Source organism: Oryzias melastigma, linkage group LG11 (assembly GCF_002922805.2).
Source record: "Oryzias melastigma strain HK-1 linkage group LG11, ASM292280v2, whole genome shotgun sequence".
In the NCBI taxonomy this organism is placed as follows: Eukaryota; Metazoa; Chordata; class Actinopteri; order Beloniformes; family Adrianichthyidae; genus Oryzias; species Oryzias melastigma.
The window spans coordinates 11,659,036-11,678,977 of record NC_050522.1 but is presented as its reverse complement, the minus strand read 5'-3'; the positions used below and the strand labels follow the sequence as shown (position 1 = coordinate 11,678,977).

At 37.4% G+C, this 19,942-nt stretch overlaps 2 protein-coding genes across 3 annotated transcripts; one reads left to right on the top strand and one right to left on the bottom strand.

Annotated features, from left to right (window-relative positions):
• The first annotated feature begins 423 nt into the window (after window positions 1-423).
• On the top strand, window positions 424-4,892 carry LOC112160488 (recoverin). Its single transcript, XM_024295051.2, has 4 exons — window positions 424-800; window positions 1,374-1,926; window positions 3,115-3,226; window positions 3,962-4,892. Exons 2-4 carry the CDS (start codon window positions 1,546-1,548, stop codon window positions 4,045-4,047), a joined length of 579 nt encoding a protein of 192 aa, XP_024150819.1. The 5' UTR covers window positions 424-800; window positions 1,374-1,545; the 3' UTR covers window positions 4,048-4,892.
• Window positions 4,893-8,110: 3,218 nt separating this feature from the next.
• Window positions 8,111-19,408, bottom strand: LOC112160029 (germ cell-specific gene 1-like protein). 2 transcript variants are annotated; one of them, XM_024294351.2, is made up of 8 exons: window positions 17,285-19,406; window positions 15,016-15,364; window positions 14,086-14,291; window positions 12,413-12,607; window positions 10,945-11,004; window positions 10,711-10,869; window positions 9,814-9,925; window positions 8,111-9,546 (listed from the first exon to the last, which is right to left on the bottom strand). In XM_024294351.2, the coding sequence occupies exons 3-8, from the start codon at window positions 14,279-14,281 to the stop codon at window positions 8,976-8,978; spliced, it is 1,293 nt and encodes a 430-aa protein (XP_024150119.1). In that variant the 5' UTR covers window positions 14,282-14,291; window positions 15,016-15,364; window positions 17,285-19,406; the 3' UTR covers window positions 8,111-8,975. The 2 variants fall into 2 exon arrangements, with proteins under 2 accessions (XP_024150119.1, XP_024150137.1); XM_024294369.2 differs by having other exon boundaries at window positions 9,814-9,886; window positions 14,086-15,364; window positions 17,285-19,408.
• Between the last annotated feature and the right edge of the window lie 534 nt (window positions 19,409-19,942).

Here is a 19,942-nt window from a genome sequence, read left to right as displayed (position 1 = left end):
AGTCCAGATTTCTGTATACAGTCAATGATTTCTGTCCATTTACAATCCTATGTTGGGCCATGAATAGCTTTATATTGAATTGACAAATGTAGTCAAACGTGATACGATCTTTGTAGTCATGAGGGACAGCATCTCCTTCGCTAAACCATCTTCAAAGCAGAGAAAGTTGGAGATTTTGTAAACAGTGACTATTCCAAATCTCCACAGTTTTGGACAAATCTCCATGGTGACCCCATCTCCCCACAGACTGCAGTTCTGGGGGGTTTCCTTCAGAAGGACTGGATACCAGGAGGCGATAGCTCTAACTTTACCAACTTATAGTTTGTGGGATCAATTTTGCTAAGCGATCAACTACACAGTCCAATTTCAGACAAATGGTGGTTATAGAAAGTAATACTGTCCCACGGCTGTTTGTGACCCAGCTGGTAATTTTTTATTTTCTGCTTGTTATATCAATGAACAGTCAAAATTCCAAACTGTCTGACTTCTTTAAGTTCACATTTTCCAATTCATCAATCACCAGACAGCAGGAAAAGGTTTTGCATTTACTCTAAAGATCTACGTTCATCTTTAGATCTCATGCTGCCCAAGCCAACTTCTGCACAAAAATAACCTTTTCAATTAAGCTAACACAAGGAAATGTGCACCATGTGACCAATTAATCATGTTCATGTAGCTGCTGCTGAGGCTCCACCTCTGACAGACACATATGTGGTTGGTGTCAGCAGGTGAAGGCGGATTTTGGCTGCTGCTGCTGTCAGACACAGCATCTCTGCTCCCAGCCTCCGCTGATCGCACAGGTAAGACCCACGCCACGGTGCAAATGGAGCTGTGGCGGTCTGTTCACGCCACGCTCAGAGATGAAGCTACTGGAGATTTTGATTAAAAATGAATCTGATGAACAAAATTCCATATTAATACTTGGCATTTAAGATTTTTTTTTCGCTTGACTCACCTGATACAAGTTACTGCCAACTGTGTTTTTTATCGTACTAAGACTGCTAACATATCTCTATGACAGAGCAAAAAAAATGAAAAAATGACATATATATATATATATAGCAACATCCTGTAACAATTCCCTATCAAAAACTGTATTTTCATGATATTTTCCCCTATGTTTGTATTTAGTTCCTGTTTGGATTATTTCCACACATAATAGAACCCTTTCGTTTCATGTAACAGTATTTCCTCCCCTTTTAACTTTCTTAAGCTGCCTTGATTTTAAAATAGCAAGGAGGGATGCCAGAACTTTCTGACGCACAACATGTTACTCAAAGATAAACAACCCTTAAGATTGGACTAAGTTGCCAGTGTTACTCCTGCTTGATTGGCTTAATGAGCTTACAAAGCGGCTTCTGTTCTTTTCACAGCATTTGTGTCTCAGGGCTCGAAGCGCAGGCAGAGACCAGGATCAAGCACGGACTGTCGACTGTTTACTACAACCACAAAATAAAACTCATTAAGTTGGAATTGTCTTACGATCACCCAAGAAAATCTGCCCGAATTCACAACTTCGCTTGAGGGTAAACGCTAGTCGCAGCTATGGGGAACAGCAAGAGTGGTGCCGTGTCCAAGGAAATCCTGGAGGACCTGAAGCTCAGCACCAAGTTCTCAGAGACTGAGATCGTCCACTGGTACGAAAACTTCAAGAAGCAGTGTCCGTCGGGCCGCATTACCAAAGAGGAGTTTCAAAACATCTACAGCAAGTTCTTCCCGGAAAGCGACGCCCACACGTACGCCCAGCATGTCTTTCGTTCCTTCGACACCAACGACGATGGCACTTTGGATTTCAAGGAGTACATCATTGCCCTCCACATGACGTCGACGGGGAAGACCACCAGGAAACTGGAATGGGCCTTTTCGCTGTTTGACGTGGACAAAAACGGATACATCACCAAGTCTGAGGTCAAAGAAATCTGTGCGGTGAGTTTGTTACACATCTATAGATAATCATGTCATCTGCATAGAACTTCGTAACTGACGTCTTTAAAGCAAAGAGCAATTCCAATCCATCGGAATGAGTGTAAAGTTAAGCAAAGATAAGCTAAAATTTGCTATTCTAGTTCCTCAAAGCCTAGAATACTTAGTATGACTAATAAAAATCATAAATTGAAAATATTTAAACATTTTTCATCTGGTGGTTTAAAGGAATTTTGATTTTATTTCCTCGTAAGGTTTTCATCTTCTTAACCTTTACTGATGAGGATTGACCTGCCAGTTGGTAGTGCACTCGCTAAACCATTAAACTCACATGACTGAAGGAATTTGAGAGAAATCAAATCAAGATATTCTAACAGGCTCGATCAATAGGCACAGAGAAAGCAAAAAAAGAGCAATTTAATTATTCAAATGACTTAATTTGGCTTGATAAAGGTGAACAAAGGTTTACTTAAACAGGTATACTCAAATTGTGAAATGTATTTGTAAGACTATATTATAGTACTCATAGGGGTTTCTATAGTGGTCATTTATCTGAAGTGTAACGTCTGCTAACTCATTTTTGAGGATTACACCTGCGGATTTATCATTCGGGCAGATTAATCCCAAGACGCCGTTTGACAAGAACACCCATGAACGCACACACCTTATCGACTTACCGATCGACTGGAACCAAAGGAGGGAAATCCCTTCTTAACTCAAACTTAACGAAACAACATTTGGCTTTAATATATGACAGGATCCACTTTTAATGTAGTGACATGAAACGTGATGAACAGATTCTTCAGATATAGTAAAAAAAAGGTTTCTATTGACCTTTTGTCTTTGAATAAACTTCTATTGCAGTTTACCAGCAATATTTGTTCACAGAAATTTAAATGATTTCTTTCTGTTCTCTTTACAGTATTCAGCACGGGCTTTAATACAGAAAACAGATTTCACTTTGATAGATTAAAGCTCATTTCATCACAGAACAAAGTCAGAGTCAAAGAGGGCAAGTGGGTTAATCCCACATGCTGCCAGTTTTGTCAAGAGACCGCTGGTCAGTTTGTAACTCGGACAAAATCCTTGAAATTAAACGATGAATCGGTTCAGTAGTCCCAGTAATTATTCACAGTGAGTAGATCCACAGGCAGAGACAGTGAACTAAAGTGTCTTATCTTTGCTTAACAGTCTATTTTCAAGCTGATTCCCAAAGATGAGGTGGACGACCTGCCAGAGGATGAAAACACTCCTGAGAAGAGGGCGGAGAAACTCTGGAAAACCTTCAACAAAGGAGACAACGGTAAACGGAGAGGGTTTGGATGTGGAGTTAACAGCTAAAGTCCAATGTGACGAAAAAAATACACACATTAATGCTCAAAATTCATAAATATCAGTAGGATTTAGCTAAATATGAGTTATAAGTATTTTGCTTTCTTGTATTTGAAAGTTGCACACATATAAAATACATACATTTACATTTGGTGAATCTACATCTTGGAACTCTTCATCCCAAACTCTTTTCGAGGTAGATAAATAATGTATGTGTAAAAATAAATAAATAAAGAAGCTGTCAGATCCTAAAAAGTGACATAAAAAAGCAATTTCCCAAACCTATTTAGTCAAAGTTAAAAATTATATTAAAATCTACTTTTACTCCTCTTTTGTGTCTGTGAAAAATCTGAAAATTAACTTTATCATAGAGACACACAGGACTAGCTCTCATATTTTTCAAACTTAAGTCACAATAATAATTAAGCATATTTGACCATATTGGATCAAAACCATTTGACATTTGTTGGGAATTTACTTGAAGTTACAATACACATTTTGTGACACATTTTAGAACAATGTCACACACAGTGCAGTTACAATAAAAGTATTTAAAAAACATTTGCATTACTTCCTGTGACCCCACTTGCAAAAACTACATCACATTAGTTTGATGCATCCATTGAATAAAGTTTACTATCTTTATCTGGTTGTAACAACGTGTATATTTGCAATACTTATCAGTATTTTTTCCTTTTTACTCCAGACCGAATCGCAGAGGGAGAGTTTGTCCACGGACTGTTGAACAACGAGGAAGCCCTTTCTCTGATTCAGTATGAGCCAATGAAATAAAAAGTCTGACGAAGAGGACTCATCGCCCATCCCACTTTCAGCACCATCCTTCATTCTGTTAATGCAGTGACGCCTGAACGCACCCTCACACACGCAGGAGGCGCGCCTGTAATGCGCCATTGCCCCACATTGAAATAATCTCCAGCTTGGTTTTGTAACGTTTGATTGTAACTGCAGATGAAACACGAAGTTTGTAACTGAAGCAAAAGTTTTAAACTTTCTGAAGCAAGTTGACGTCTTCTTACCTGTCACCAAAAATTAAACCAAAACTTATGACTTTGTTTATATTTGATCACTTATTAATGGAGACTACAATGTTTAAGATTAGGCTATTTCTTCTAGAAGAATCTGTGTTGATCTTAGACTGCAAACAGATGAATTATAACTGTTTCCCTGCATCTGCTGAGCATTAGTTTCATTATTTTAACCTTTTTAAACACTCCCATATGTGTATCATTATATCATGATTTTCAATATTGTCTTTTTTGTCTTTCATGTATATTTATCTGTGTTGTTCAATCTCTACTGTCTGATGTTAGTTTGCTAGTACATTTGGAGAGTAGTCTTAGTTGAAGATTTTCCTTTGTAATAAATTCAACACGTGAAGATTGTAATAAAATTAAAATAAAAATAAAAACAGGTTTTTTCCCTTTTTTTAGATTTTTGACGCTCAAAATCAAATCCACCGAAATTTAAAGCAAGTTCAAGTACAAGAAAATTTTAAAAATAATAATAAAAAATAAATGTATATGTTTACTTAATCTTTAATTAAAGTCCCACTCTGACCATTTTTCGATCTACATACTTTCAAATCATTCCCAGTTGTCTTTAAATTATTATTAAGTCGTTTTTAGCCAGAATAAAAAAATCTGCCATTTTCAAGGACAGTATTTGCAGATTGACAGTAGTTTGGCACACCCCTCTTCCCTCACTGTTGCTGAGAGCTCGGATGGAGCTACTGTATTTCTATGACACAAATACTTTTTCCACCCTATTTTTGTCTGCTTCTGATTCACAGCAATTTAAATGAATACTCAGAAATGGAAATTTGACCTTATGTATGTCCTCCATGATGAGAAAAATGCCACAAGAACATATTAAAAACACCAAAAGAGTGGACCATAAAAGTCTAAAATCATGTTTTTGTTTTTAATAAGTTCTTGTTTCTCATCATGGAGGATATATATAAAAAAATTGTAGGATTCAAACTGCATTTCTGTGTATTTTTATTTACTTAAATCTCATTTGATCGGGAGTAGATGAAAGACAGCGGTTTGAAAGAAGTTCAGGTTTTTGATGCATCAACTGGCCAAAGTCTTCCCTTTCTACTCCAATTTTGATGCATTCAGTTGTTGGCAAATAGATCCATGAATGTCTTTGTTTTCCTCGTCTGAGCTGACCCACCTTATTTTCTTTTTTTGGTTGCTATGCTAACGTTAGCTTGTTGGGTGCTTTGAGCTAACGGGAGAGAGTGTACACCAAGGGTTGATGGGAAATTAGGTAAGGCTAACTTCTGGGCCAACTGAGACGCACATTTCTAATAAACTCCTGCCGTAGCAGAAATTATTCATTAAAAAAACAACTCAGGCTTTTTGATTTTGACTAAAAACCACATTATTAAAAAACCACGGGTAATGATTTTACCATAGCAAAAACAAATAGTTGGAGAGAGATTAAAGTTTTTGGGATAACATCCAAGAATTTTGAATTCTGCAGGTTTTCCACCATCTCCAAGAATTTATTAAGGTTTTTCTATGAAAAACAACAACCACCTTTTTCCTGTTTATTTCACCAGATAACAACTTAATACTTTAATATAATAAGATAACAGCTATTGCTTTCTCAAGATAATTAAATTACATAAAACCCTGGTTTCTGTAATAATTAGTTAGTTTTTTTTTTATCATACAGCTCTATCAGAATGACATTCTTTATAAAAGAAGGTAAAAGTTGGTTTTACCCACCTGAGTTTCCACCTAAGTTAGGTCACAACTGAAGTAATCAATGATAAATTGATCAGTTAGCTCGTAAGTTTGCTATTTTGGCTCACATCTCTGACACGCTGATACGTTTTCAACTAATCCTCAAATTAAATAAAAAAATACATTTACAAGATCTGTCAACACCTTAGTTATGATTTTCATTAAGAAAAAGAGCTGTAATTTTTTCCGATTATCTCGAGAAAAAGACATTTTTGAAATCTCATGGTGAGACATTATTTTGACAAAACAAACTGAGAAAACATTAGCAGACGAGGCCTTTGCAGTCATCCGTAGTCGTCTATCAAAATCTATGGATCTATGTTTATATTTTATGAAGCATTACTAGCAATTGTTGAGATTTTGCAAGGAATTAAAAAATATATATTTTAAATTTGTGATTTTTTTTAATTGTGGAATTGATATTTAAAGTTTTATCCAATTTCCTAATTGACTTATCCTCGTGTCAGGATGTAACACGTTTGTTTGTGTCTTTTTAAGATTCTACACAAAGATTATTCAAATTGTAAACTGCAGAGAAGGCTTCAGAGAACTAAGACGCGAGACAGAAAAAAGTTGAAAAATTTGCTGGATGATAATAAAAAAAGGATTTACTTTATTTTGTTTCATCAATTCAAATACTTTAAATATAAACCAAATGTTGTCATTATTGTAGATAAAATCACGTATTTTTTTTCATAATTTTTTTAAATTACACCCAACTGACAAAATAAAATGTAGAACTTTGCTATTTAAATAAATAAAGTTTTATCTTAGCACCAGCTCTTTGACTTCATGTGACTTTAGACATACAGGATGCATGTCCACCTCCATATGGTGTCTGTTGCATAACTGCTGCTCTCCAACCATGTAAATGACATTTTTTAATTACTATTGGTGACATTACGGTTCTCTGCTGGTCTCTGCTGAACACTCTCACAGGCTCCCTCCTTCTCTCATTCTGATGACTGGAGAGATTACTGACATAATCTTCTGTCCAGCATCTGAAAACATCTGTGTGACATGCAAATCTGTCTGTCGCCGTCATCTCTGCTCCTCACGCATTTATTTCATTCTGCTATCAGATTTCCAAGCAGCGGTTCAAGCCAGGTGAAGCCAGACTGCAGCTGCTGATACTTAGTCAGAGACAGGAATCCAGATTTCAGAAATAATGAAAAACAGATTTGGAAGAGGATGATGAAAAATTCTGTCCTTTCAGGAATTAGTCATTGGGAAGTAGATAAAAGCTGTCATTGAAGGTTTCAATAAAGTCTTTAAAGTTTCACTGATAAGCAAATAAAATTCTAAACTCACACACTGCTTAAATGAGGACTTTTTTTAATTTTCACATAAAACTGTTGAAACATTATAAAAAAAGTGGCTTGCTACTTTTTGTATGTGTTTTGGAAAAAAGAAATATAGTCTTGAAGTTTGTTGGTCACAATAATCTTGACAAATCCAGAAAGCTCCCAGAGGAACTTGAAAAAATGTATTTCGTGCATTTTTTAAATGTAAATTAGAAATAACTTTACTGTGAAAGTATGACACCCTAAAGCTAATCAGACACGGGGTGCATCCTGGGACTTTGGGTAAATTACACGGAAAATGCAGGTAAATCTTATTCCTTTGTTTGCTTTTATTTGAGTTTTTGCATTTCATACAAGTTCTGAGGAGAGAACCAAAAACTGAAGTTAACTAAACCACCAGGAATATGAGATTATAACAGCTGACCATCACATATTAATAGACGTCTGCGCCTCTCCATCCGATATATCCGCATAAAACTTTAAATTATTGGTTGGAGTCCCACAAGGCTCCATTCCAGGTCCACACTTGTTCTCCTTTTTAGGTTAAATCTTCACATAAAACACATTAGTTTTTACTGGCTTTTAAACAAAGTTGAGTAACTCAGTAGGGGTGGAGTTATATAAATTAATTTATTCCCTTTTCAAGGAATATATCAAACTTTACTTGATAGTCACTATATTTAATGAATCTTATGTGACCTGAAGTGTGCATTGTATATGTCACTGAAAACATATCTATTTTAACAGTAATTATATCATTATTTTCTTCTTAGATTATTTTTTTTCTTTGTTTTTTATGTTTTAAATCAATTATTTATTATTTCTGTAGTGACGTCGATTTATCTATGGGATTTCTTGTTGTAAGGTCTACAATTAATGCTTGAAATAAACCAATAAATCAATCAATCAAAAGCTTAAAGTTGATCCTAATTGTGTCTGGTTTTATTTTCATGATTTTTTTTATTGTACTGTGTTTTACATGCTACCCTCAGATTGTTTTCACTTTGATGCAGCACTATTCGTGAGAGTAGACTCCTGGATATTTAGCGTAATCCTTAATTTTTATTTTTTTTCGCTAAATTTTAAAAAGAGGACCACTCCATTGTTATGTTTTCACTGACATGTTGTAAATTGATTTAAAAAGGTAGACATTTCACCACTTAAAGACACAGTTGGTTTGCCTATCAATGTTATATCGCCATTTGGAATCGACAAATTATTGTTTTCCAGTCAAATACTGTGTTTTTGGAGTAAGAACTCACTGTCTCAAATGAGTTAAAGTCTTTTCAAAAATAAATCACTTCAACACATTTGTATTTAAGCAAAAGTCACTAGTAGAGACATTTTATGTATTAGATGTCCCCATTCTCAACAAAGAAGAGCTGATTATTTTACCAAAGCATTTTTATTGAATGAAACTAGATGTCTACACATTGATGTGATGTTCCAAAACTGTGAGATTGTCATCAAAGCTGAGTCTTCTTTTTGTCTTTACGCTCCCAAGTATTCATGAAACTAAATGGAAATTTTACCTTCAACAAAAAGTTTCACTTTAAATCGGACATGAATCAGTGTACAAAAACTTGCGCAGTTTTAAAGGGTTTGTTCAAGTTTTTTCAAATATATTTTGCTTTCTGAAGTCCTAGCAGAGTGAGTCCCGTCTCCCCTCTTGTCGAGCGTAATCAATCTCGTCCATCTCTCGTTCACACTCCTCACATCCTTCAGCGCCGCATCCTTCTACAACCACCATTCCATGTGGCTCCATCAGGCGTCCCCCTCCCGGTCCCCCGACTCCTCCTAGTCCCATCCTGACACCGCTTCCATCAGCGCTCATTCCTCCAATTCCCACCATTCCAGGTCCTCCTTTTCCCACTCCAACACTACCGATGCCGCCAACTCCAATTCCGCCCCCTCCAACCAGAAAGGCCCCCCCAGCACCGCACGCCACAGGTCCAACAGCTGACCCCACTCCTTTGGGCCACATGGGGTCCATTAGGGCTCCTTGTTGGCCGAGCTGAATGAGCTGGCTGACTGAGTAAACACTTCCTCCTCCGGCTCGAACGACTTCCTCATAGGAGGGGGCGATGGAGGCGGCTCGGGCCTCCTCCAGCCGTATCCTGGCGCGATGCTTCATCTCAATGATTGTCTTGGTGTATGAGTTGAGCGTTGCCACGGCAGCTGCCATGCAACAGCTGAACGAAAGCCATGCCAAGCTACGAGGGGCAAAATGAAAAGGAATTCAGTTACTGATGTTACACACTTGTATTGCTAATTACAAATAATGTCATAAATTCCATCCACCTGGTATGAATAGGTAGAACAAAAAATGGGTATTGCTATGGGCCAATGGGAGTCAGTCAACACCACACGGAGCTTCAATCTTTGATTGAAATTGTCAAAGTGAAATGTCCTTTTCTGTTTTTCACATTCATGAGATTTCTTGATGGGAACTGGGGTATTATTTTAGGCTACTAACTTACGCAAAAGACCATCCATAGTCCCAGGATTGTGGCCTCCAGTCCTTGGGGCCGATGCTGACAGTCATTTGAAACACTGTGGTGTACATCATGTGAGCAACCATCCCCATTAACCCTGCCAGAGAACGGCAAAGCAGGAAAAAACAGACAGAGAGGTCAGAATTAGTCCAGAATTAAATAAAATAAAATAAAAACTTTAGTTTGAGCCAATACATAGGTGCTTTTCATTGACTTGATGCATGAAATGATCAGCTGGTGGTCCCTATTGTCTGTCAATGGAGGTGACAGTCCTCCTGGATTTATTAGAGTTCTTGTAGAGTTGAAAATGTTTAGTCTTTCATTTATTTTTCATTTAAAGTAAAGTTTATAAGAAGTTAAGTTTAGTTCTCAGATGGTTTCTCTTCATTAACAATAGATTTTTGGATAAATATAAAGACATGGTCTCATTTAACTAGAGAGGAACAGACTTCCTCAGACTTGACTGAAGAGATCTTCAAATATCTGGTAAATTTATCATGACGGTGGACTGATTTTGTGGATTTTCATTGGTTTTAATGGCTCCTTTTCGTAGTCAATCTTCCCTTTCTGTGGAATGAGGACGTTCTCTGTCTGGTGATGTTCGTCCTCATGACTCCTACTTTGTGTCGTAGGGGACGGTTGAAGTCAAAGATCCGATCTTGGTCTGTTTGTTGTTTTTTTTGTCATTTGAAATCCTTGGTTGCCATTTATTCCCATTAAATTCCACCTTACCAGCTTTTAATACAAACTGAAGAAGCTCCTTGGATAAAGAATGAAGTGTCTCAACTCTACACAAAGTCCAGTGACTCTACAGAGATTTTGCAGGAACAGTTCGCATTTTTGGGACTGAAACATTCAGAAAGAGACATCGTACACCCCCACCTGAGAGAACAGTGCACATGGCGGCAAAGGCGTTGATCTTGAGGGAGCTCATCTCTCTTTTGGCACATAGGCACATGGCTTCAACGCACATTAGCAGGAACCCCATCGCCAAAAGACCGATGTACATGAACTCACTGATGACGGACAGCCAGAGCACGCCTACGAGTAGCAAGAGGAAATGTAAGGATCGGAGAACATGATACGAGGAAGGAAGTAGCATGTGATAACACTCACCTTGTGTCTCTCCTGGTGTCAGTTCGATGAAACTGCGACACTTTTCCTCCTGATCATCACCTGGGAAAAAGTTGGATCCTTAAATTTAAAATCACCCATTAGCTTGAAGATGCTAGTAGCTAGCATGTTTCTGGTTGGATCTGCTTTCAAACAATTCAGAAACTTTTTTGCTTTTAAGTTGCATCTAAACTTCTTTACACATCTAGATAGTTTAACCCTTCACGTATTGAAATGTTCAGCTCTTTTACAACAAAAGTGCTCCAATTTTTTTCATTTTACTAGTTTCCCTTCTGTTTGAATTGTAAATTGTTGCTATCCAAAGCTAATTAGTATGGAGTATTTTTCTCTACACTATAGAGTAGTTTTCTGGCATTTTTCGATGTGATTAAAGTTTTTTTTTTTTTTTTTAAATAATAACATTTCTCCCAAGTACTCATTACAGATTAATCTAGACTAGAGGTAGGCAAACTGTGGCCCATTAAACTCTTTAATTTGGCCCGCCAAACGAGAACAAATTATATTAATAATTCTTAGTAATGGTTGATTTTCCCTGTAATTCTGTGCCTCCCCATATATTGTGCACTATAATAATAATTTGACCTTTATTTAGGAGCAGAAGGTTGTTGATTTGTTGATTTTTTTTAGAGTTGTAAAGTGACTTTTTTCCATCATTTCAACACTACATGATCACTAAGTTTGCACTTTCCCTTGAAGGATATCAACCAATCAGCACCAAAATGAGAACAAAAGCCACATTATTAAAATAAAATCTCCAAAATACCAAAAACACTCACACATCTGCTCCTGGTCTGCCCCTAATGTCAAGCTTTAGAACCCTTTGTGTCCCAAAAATCAAAAGGTTTGCTCATCCCAGATCTAGACAGTAGAACACCATGAGGGATTTGCTTTTGTTTTTATTATTGCTTAGAAAAATTAACTTATGTGAAAAATTTGGGTTTTGTTTATTCTTTCTATTAATATTTTATTTGAATTTGGTTTTCCTTGGTTTTAGAGATGCAGTTACATTTATATAAATCTATTTTAATTAATTATTTTAGCATTAAGTGTCGTATAAATAACATCCCCCTGCATTTCTGCTATACTTTTACGTAATTTGCAACTTTTTAAACATTACACACTGATTTAGGAAGTTTTATGATTTATTTAAAACTTTTTAGCCATACAGTTTTTCTTAAACTTCAGCATCTTTAGCTTCTGTATTGATGAAGAAAATTCATATTATCTCAGTATGTTGTTAAACAATACTTATTAGTTTTTATTTTTACTTTTAATTTTTATTTTTTTCACTCAAAATGTAATATAATCAAAAATGCTTGACTAATTTTGTTTTTTAAGTTTTATTTCTTCTTTTCATTGATAAAATAAACACATTATCACACACTTCTGCTTCTAAATGCTGATTTTTAAGCCCGTCAAACACACTTTCTGAGGGCAGGCTATCACTCACCTTCATTGTGTTTCTCACAAGAGAGCCAGAAACCAGTGTGGAAGTATCTGAGCATGAACTTGTCTTCCCCCGTCTCCCAGATGTACTGGACAGCGTTGGCTAGTTTCTTTTTCCTTATCAGGGCCAGTTCCTCCTTCTGCAGAGGGGACAGGGTCACGTTGGACACGGGGCTCTTGGGGTCTGGAGTGGGGGCCACTGGACAAACAAAACAAAATAAAATAAAAATACATGAGCATAAATAAAGAAAGCTTTCACTAAATTGAATTAAAGTTTTTGGAAAAATCGGTTTTTTTTTGTTTTTTTTTTGGAAGAAGAACTTGAATTGAGCCTCTCACAAACCTAATGTTCCTCAACAGTTTTCTGCTTAAGTCCTCAGTGATCTACATGGAAAATAATAACAACTGCATCCAAGCTGCAGGTTGAAAAGTCCAAATGAAATGCAGCTGCAGCCACACACAGCTGAGATTAAAACAAAGCTGGGATTATATAAATCTCACAAGAAAAATGTATGGAAATCAAAGCTTTGCGCGCGATGATTGCAGGGTAGATATCCCGACGCCCGCTCTCTTATCAGATTAAGAGTCTGCCCACCGTGCAGCCCCGCTGATTATGATAGAGCTGATAAATGAGGATGAAGGTAAAGTGGTTTCTGTGTTGAAACATCGGTTTGGATGGTGTCAGCAGGCAGGTGGAGCAGGGAACTGTCCTGATGGTTCAGTCGTAATTCACGTGTTGCTGAGGTTTGGAACATCGAGGCTACATTTAATCTGAGGCTTTGGTGAAATTATAATACCTATACAAGGGGTTGGCAACCCTTAACAGTAAAAGAGCCATTTGGGCGCGTTTTCTACTGATCAAAACCTAGAAGGAACCACATAGTCTTAATTTAGGGTTTGCATTCCTGACCTTTTCTTTTTTTTTAAATAAATAACAATTATGTCAATTATTTTGGCATGGAAGCAAATATATAAGAAGAACCTAGCATCTTTAAAAATTTGATTTTTTTTCTTTTAAGTTTGACAGAAGCTTCAAAATAAAAGATGTTCTGTGCCAAACAGGATCATCTCAGTGCAGCTCTAGACAGCTAGTAACCAATGTTGTGCAGCATAAGATAATATGTGCTTTCAACTCGTAAAAATCAAACTTTTTAACAAAGTTTTGCATATAAAATCTGTGCATTCTGGAGGTAGCATTGAGAAAAACCATCTTCAAGTCAACAAGGATGTAAAAACCTACATAGTTTATCATATGTGCACCTCAGCCATCAATTTATAAATGTAACTAATCTAAATCAAATAAATGCTAATTAAGTAATCCTTGCTTTAAAAATGTGCTATTTTACTTTTCTTTTATTTATTTGTGTTCTTTTTCCTCTCTTTGTCCTTACACAGCATTACAATGCTGGGATTTGTTAGTTTAGTTTGGGTAGTCTTAGTTTGCGGGCTTTGTTTATTTTTTTTCCCCTTAGTTTTGGTTAGGCAGGCCTGCAGATGTGTTTTTTTTAATCAAAATAGTTTTAATTGTTCACACAATCAACGTCATTCCAGTAGATTTTGAAGCACAAAAAATCTTCAAAATCTACTGGAATGACGTTGATTGTGTTAACGGTTGCAAAGTTACAGTTACTGAATATGACTCATTTTTGAACGACAGACATTCTGTGGCAGCCTCACCTGTGGTGTACGGTTGGCTGTTGTTCCTCCCACAGTTTTTCATCTTCACAGGCGACAGGCAGACCGGCTTCACCACCTTATGCGTCCCTTCACACCAGTAGGAGGTGCAGAAAGCCGACACGGACAGCGTGAGGGCCAAAGACGTGAGGCCCAGGGACAGGAGGGAGCGGTTGCGTCTGGACATTTTCTCCAGCATTGTTGCGTTTCTGATGGAAAAATACTTCAGTTTTCTTGATAAATAGTGTCCAACGTAGGCGTGTCAACACTGCAAGATGACGGGAAGTGTTTGACCCCTGAAACACACTAGTGACCTGTTCAGCTTCACCCAAAACTGTGACCCCGAAAGGGATTTGGCGGGTTATGAAGGTGGGTGGATGTTAGATGTGTAGTTCAAGTTTGATATTACCGTGTAAAAGCATGAGAATAGAAGATGCTAACTTTGTTGTCCCTCAATTCCACAACAAAATCATTGTAAATGGGAATCAATTGGGTGAAAAGAATTAGCTTTAGCCTCCAAAAAACAAAATTTCCACCTGACTGGGTCCAACGTAGAGGAGGAACACAAGAACGAGGACTTTCCTCTGACACTACAGGAGAACTGAGCTCAGCAGTTGCTGTGATTGATTCATGGGGGATTGTGAAAAAGAGAGAAAAAACTGAAGAGATTAAGGATGTTGGACAAGTGGAACAAAGGTCAGAGGCGAAGATGATGAGTGGGGAGATTGTAGGAGGGCGGAGAATCTGCAGTGCGTGGAAAAAAAGATGAAGTGCTGGGATTTAATCACTGTTAGCAGGGGGAGAAAGTGGAGACAGATGTGCGGGCCAAAGGCTGCACGAGGAACCTCGGCCCGAACCGCGCTGTAGTGTCAGTCACAGAAAACCGGGATTACACCCACGAGTCAGGCAGGTCAGCAGATTTGGATGCAAAACCTTTGTTTCTTCGTGTGTTACGACACACGCCAGCCGAGACGAGATCCCGGCGCCACGCTACCACCTCCTCTCACTTTTCATATATTTTCACCGCCTCCCCCAGGGAGGATGATGACGATGATGAAGGCTTAATTCTTATCCTGTGGATTTCGCCACTAATCAGTCCCAACCTCACGGTGAATCCTGTTCTTCAACCTGTCCCCTCTCATCCTGGGGAGGGATTGAGTTTACGAAGAAACCGTAAATCCAGAAATCTCAGGTCTCCCTCAGGATTCGGTAATGTGCGTTAATCTGGGGTGAAGTAGATTGTCCTGAGATTGTCTCATTCTGCCTTCGTCTGAACCGTTACCTACAGAGAAGAAGAAAGCAAACATCTGGATGTAGTCATCATAAAAGGTTAATGAGAAGTCAAACAGTAATTCTCAGAGTTTACCCTGGACTGGATTTAATCTGGGATTCTTAAAGATTCTTAGATTTTATCCTTGAAGCTTCTTCAGAAATTCTTCAATTTACATTCTTTTTTTTAATATATTGAAGAAATATTCTAACACAACATGATGTAAATTTGAAATATTGATTAAATCACTATTAAGGTAAATCTAAATATGTCCGTTCCACATCATTACACTACCACCCCCATGTTTGACTGTTTCTCCTTATGTTATTTTTTTTCTGTTAATTGGACCCATTTTGCCCCATCAATTCACAAAATATTTGTTTCAAAGTCATAGAAATAATCCAGATGTTTTATTCAAATTTAAGACGAATCTGAGATTTTTTTTTTTTATTTATATTTTGCTTCTTTTCCTTTGATTCTCACATGAATCTATTTTGTCCAAAAGTCTCTTTCTTCTTGTTTAAACCTGAACTCTGATGTTAGCTGAGTTTGTAAATTCTGCAGTTTTTCCAGAATTTTGTGCCACTTTTATGACCTCTTTTGTTGTGTTTCACTCATTTTGGTTGACTGGTCTCCTGAAGGTTCTTCAGTCTTACCTCAACCACAGAATGTGCTGCTTGAGTAGAAAATACTTTTTGGAACAGGGCCTGGAAGATTTCTATATAACAGTCGTTTATATTTGGATAAAAAAAAACTTCCCTTTCATGAACTCTATGTGATGTCAAGGTGCCACATGTCGGTTGCTTTTGAAGGAACCACACCTCTTAGGTCCATCCCAACCCTCCTTTATTGTTATACTGAATTCTCACTGTTAGAAACTGTAGAGTTGTGCCAAAACATCAGCTTTTGTTTTAGCAGTTTAGCTTGTTAATAGCACAAAAAACTCAAACTTAAATAAAATTTTTAATCAACAAATACGTTTTTTTTAATTTATTTTATTTTTTTTTTACAGCTGACAGCTCTAGATGGATTTTCTCCTCTATTTCCAATCTTTTTTGGGGTCCCATCATCTTATATTTACTTGCTAAATGTAGGTGAATGGAAATTTGAACATTAAAGCACACACATTTTGTCTCCTTAAATCATGAGTTTGGATAAATCTTCAGCTTTGCTTGATCAACAGAATTTGGTGGATAGACAAAAAAGCTGATACTGCAATATTCCTAATGTGACAATATAAATTATTTTAAAAATCAGCAATCAACTCTGTTTGTCACTTATACAATATGTTATTGAAATACAATTTAAATTATCTGATATATTTAGCCCAACCTAAACTGTAATAATAACAAATGTAGATTTCAGTTTGATGTTTCTGTTGATTTTTGAGATTGAGGTTGTGAACTTGAGGCTAAAAACAAAACTGAATTGAATAAAATTACATCCTTCGGTGTAAAGTAAAATTTTCCTTAATTTCATCAATTATACCCTGGAATTTTTGTTTTAAAATGTACAGAATGAAAAGATTTTTATATTTACTGATGTGAACATAAACATCAGTTGTCGAGGCATGCTGGGAAATTAACTTAGAAACAGGAAATTGCTTTATTTCTACAAAAGGTTAATGCATTTTTTACATTTACAATCAAAATTGGAACGTTCTCATTGTACCATCTACTACTTTGGTATTAAATATTTAAATCCAGACTTTTTTTTTTACTTTATTGCTTATTTCTGATCAAAAAGCCTTTGTCATACTTTGTCAAAATTTTAGTTTTTTAAAATAAACACGATACAAAAGAAGTGACCAGAGGAATACACTTTTTGAAAGCAAAAATCCCAGCTACAGCTGTTTTTTGGCCCAACTTCCATCCGATGCATTGATGCCCACTGGATGAGGTGAGACAAAAAGCAAGTAAAAGGTCAACCTACCGTCAGTGGAGTCCGGTCAGTCTTCTGTAGCGTGAATTTTCTGCTCTTCATCTTCTCTGCCGTCTCTCATCACCCTTTCTTTAGTCTTGGTCGGGTTTTCCATCAGAAACTCGCCCAGATTTTCCCTCTAATCCTCCCAAGTCCATCTGTTACTTTTGCTCTCATTCGCTCTTCAAACTGTGCCCGTTCCTTCAGCCTGGCAGCTCTCTGGGCCTCTCCCCTTGTCTTCATCTGTCTTTTCTTTAACCCACAAAGTCTTCCTGACCTCCACTGACACCAGCGTTGGGTTCAGATGAGCGCTTTGCACAATCCAGCCCCGCTGAACGCCCGTGGCCTGATGTTTACACACATTTGCCACGGAGATAAAAGTCAAGGCAGTGTTAAGCTTTCAGTGATCTCTTTTAACTGGTCTTTAACTGGGGCAGCGCGATTGTGCAACATTTATTTATTAAACAAAACAGGCTTGCAGGGGGAGTTCGGAAAAATCTTTTAAGTCATAATTCCTCCTGTAGTGACAAACATTTCATTATGTGCTCTTACAGAGCTGGCTAAAACCCTCTTTTAGGAAGGCCTTGAAAAGTTTATATCTTTACTTATATCAGTTACTGTCAACGAAAGTCCATCCATCAGCTGCATTCTCTAGGTTCAGAGGTCAAATAATGATGCTGAGGCCTTAGTATCCATCTGTCAGTACAAGGAGGGTTTCCCTGGAGTATTAACAGATAAACACCCAAACGTGCAAAATCCACGCCAAAAAGACTTCAGCCGGGACCTTTTTTCCTGTGAACCAACAGCGCCAACCACTACACCACAGAGACGTCTATTTAAGAAGCTTCAAAACCTTAAGATTCACTCTGAAGACCTGGAGAAGCTTTGAAGTGTGAAATGGAAAGTAGATAAAAGAAAAGACACAAATTGAGTGATATACTTTATGTGCATCAATATTTGTGTCATTGTTTCCATTTCTGTCTAAAATTAATCTTTATGATTTAGATAAACCAATAATTGGGTACAATGTAAAAGAAGATGTAACATCTTTATGCTTGTTCCACGGTTGTAACAGCTACAGAGAGCTGGACTTCAAACTGAGTTCACACTGACGTCAGCAACACATTTTCAAGCGACTACTTCCAAAAACAAACAAAACAAACAAAAACAAAAACATGTAAACGTGTATTTCAGGCTTCAATGTTAAAAAAAATGCTCATGTTTTTTGTACAACATATTGCTATTAAATGCATAGTTTAACCAGATTGAACTTTGACCAATCAGGGACTTGGATTTAGTAGTGACATATGGATGGCATACTTTCTAATTTAGTGTCAATAGTTTGAAGACTGATCATAGAGGAGAAACTACTCATTTCTGTTTGTGAATTATATGACATGAGGTCTTTTATATATCTGAAGAGAGCTGTAAAAGGGAAAAAGCTGGATCAAGATTAGTGAGATTTGCACCACACTAAGATTTTGCACCATGCCTGATCCAATTGTAGGTCGCAGACATGTGCTAATAAGCAGTCCATCCATCCATCTTATTCCACTCATCCAGGACCGGTTCACAGGGGCAGCAATCTAAGCAAATGTGTAGACTACCCTCTCCCCGGCCACTCCCTCCAGCTCCTCTGGGGGGACCTCAAGGCATTCCTAGGCCAGCCGAGAAACGTAGTCTCTCCAGCGTATCCTGGGTCTTCCCCGGGGAATCCGCCCAGTGAAAAATAAATTTAAACAAAGAAAAGAAAAAAATAGATAAAAAGAGGAAGCCCCTCCCTGCTTGTCCAGTGTGAACAACATGTGCTAAAAGCATGCTCGAGAACACTGGTTGAATGCCTGGTGAGTCCATGACTTCAAAGGGATTGACGAAGGTAAGCTTCCAATCAAAAACTGACTTGTATTAAATTCTGCCCTTGTGTAAGATTTAGGGAGGAAAAATGAATTAAAACTTGATTATTTGCTTTTAGCTAAAAGAACAGCTGCAGAAAATGAACTTGCGTCGGCCGTCTGGATTGTACTTCAGGTTGTGGGAGTGGTGACGTTAAAATCTGCAGTACTCAAAATTAGTTAATTGTAAATGCTTCCTTACATCCTTTATCTCTGAGCCCTCTTTTCATGAACAAGTGGCCATAAGGGTGTAAAATAACAAGAAACAACAAACTAGCTTTTGCAAATGTGAAGTACGAGTGCAGATCAGTAGCCTGTACGTGTGTTAAAATGTAAGTGATGGTTTAATTGTAACTACCAACTGCAGTATTGTTCAGACACTTGATGCTGAAGACTGCTCTTGGCAAGCTGATAGGGGTGTGTATTGGCAAGAGTCTGACGATACGATACATATCGTGATACCCAGCTCATGATACTATGTGCATCACGATATATCTTAAGACTGAACAATATTGCAATGTCAGCATGTTAAATCGCTACAAGTATTGTGATATATTGCTGAAGCGATTTTTTTCCCACACCCCTGCAAGCTGATTAAACAGGGGTGTAAAATGGTTTCATGAGTGTGAAATGAAGATCACTGGTAAACGGCGTATAGATGTATAACACTTTACTATCTTCCTCAAAGGCTTTAGGTGCTTTACAGTCACAATCCCATTCCCACTCTGCTGCTGAACACTGGCACCACCCTTCCACCTGGGGTAAGGTGGGGTTTAGT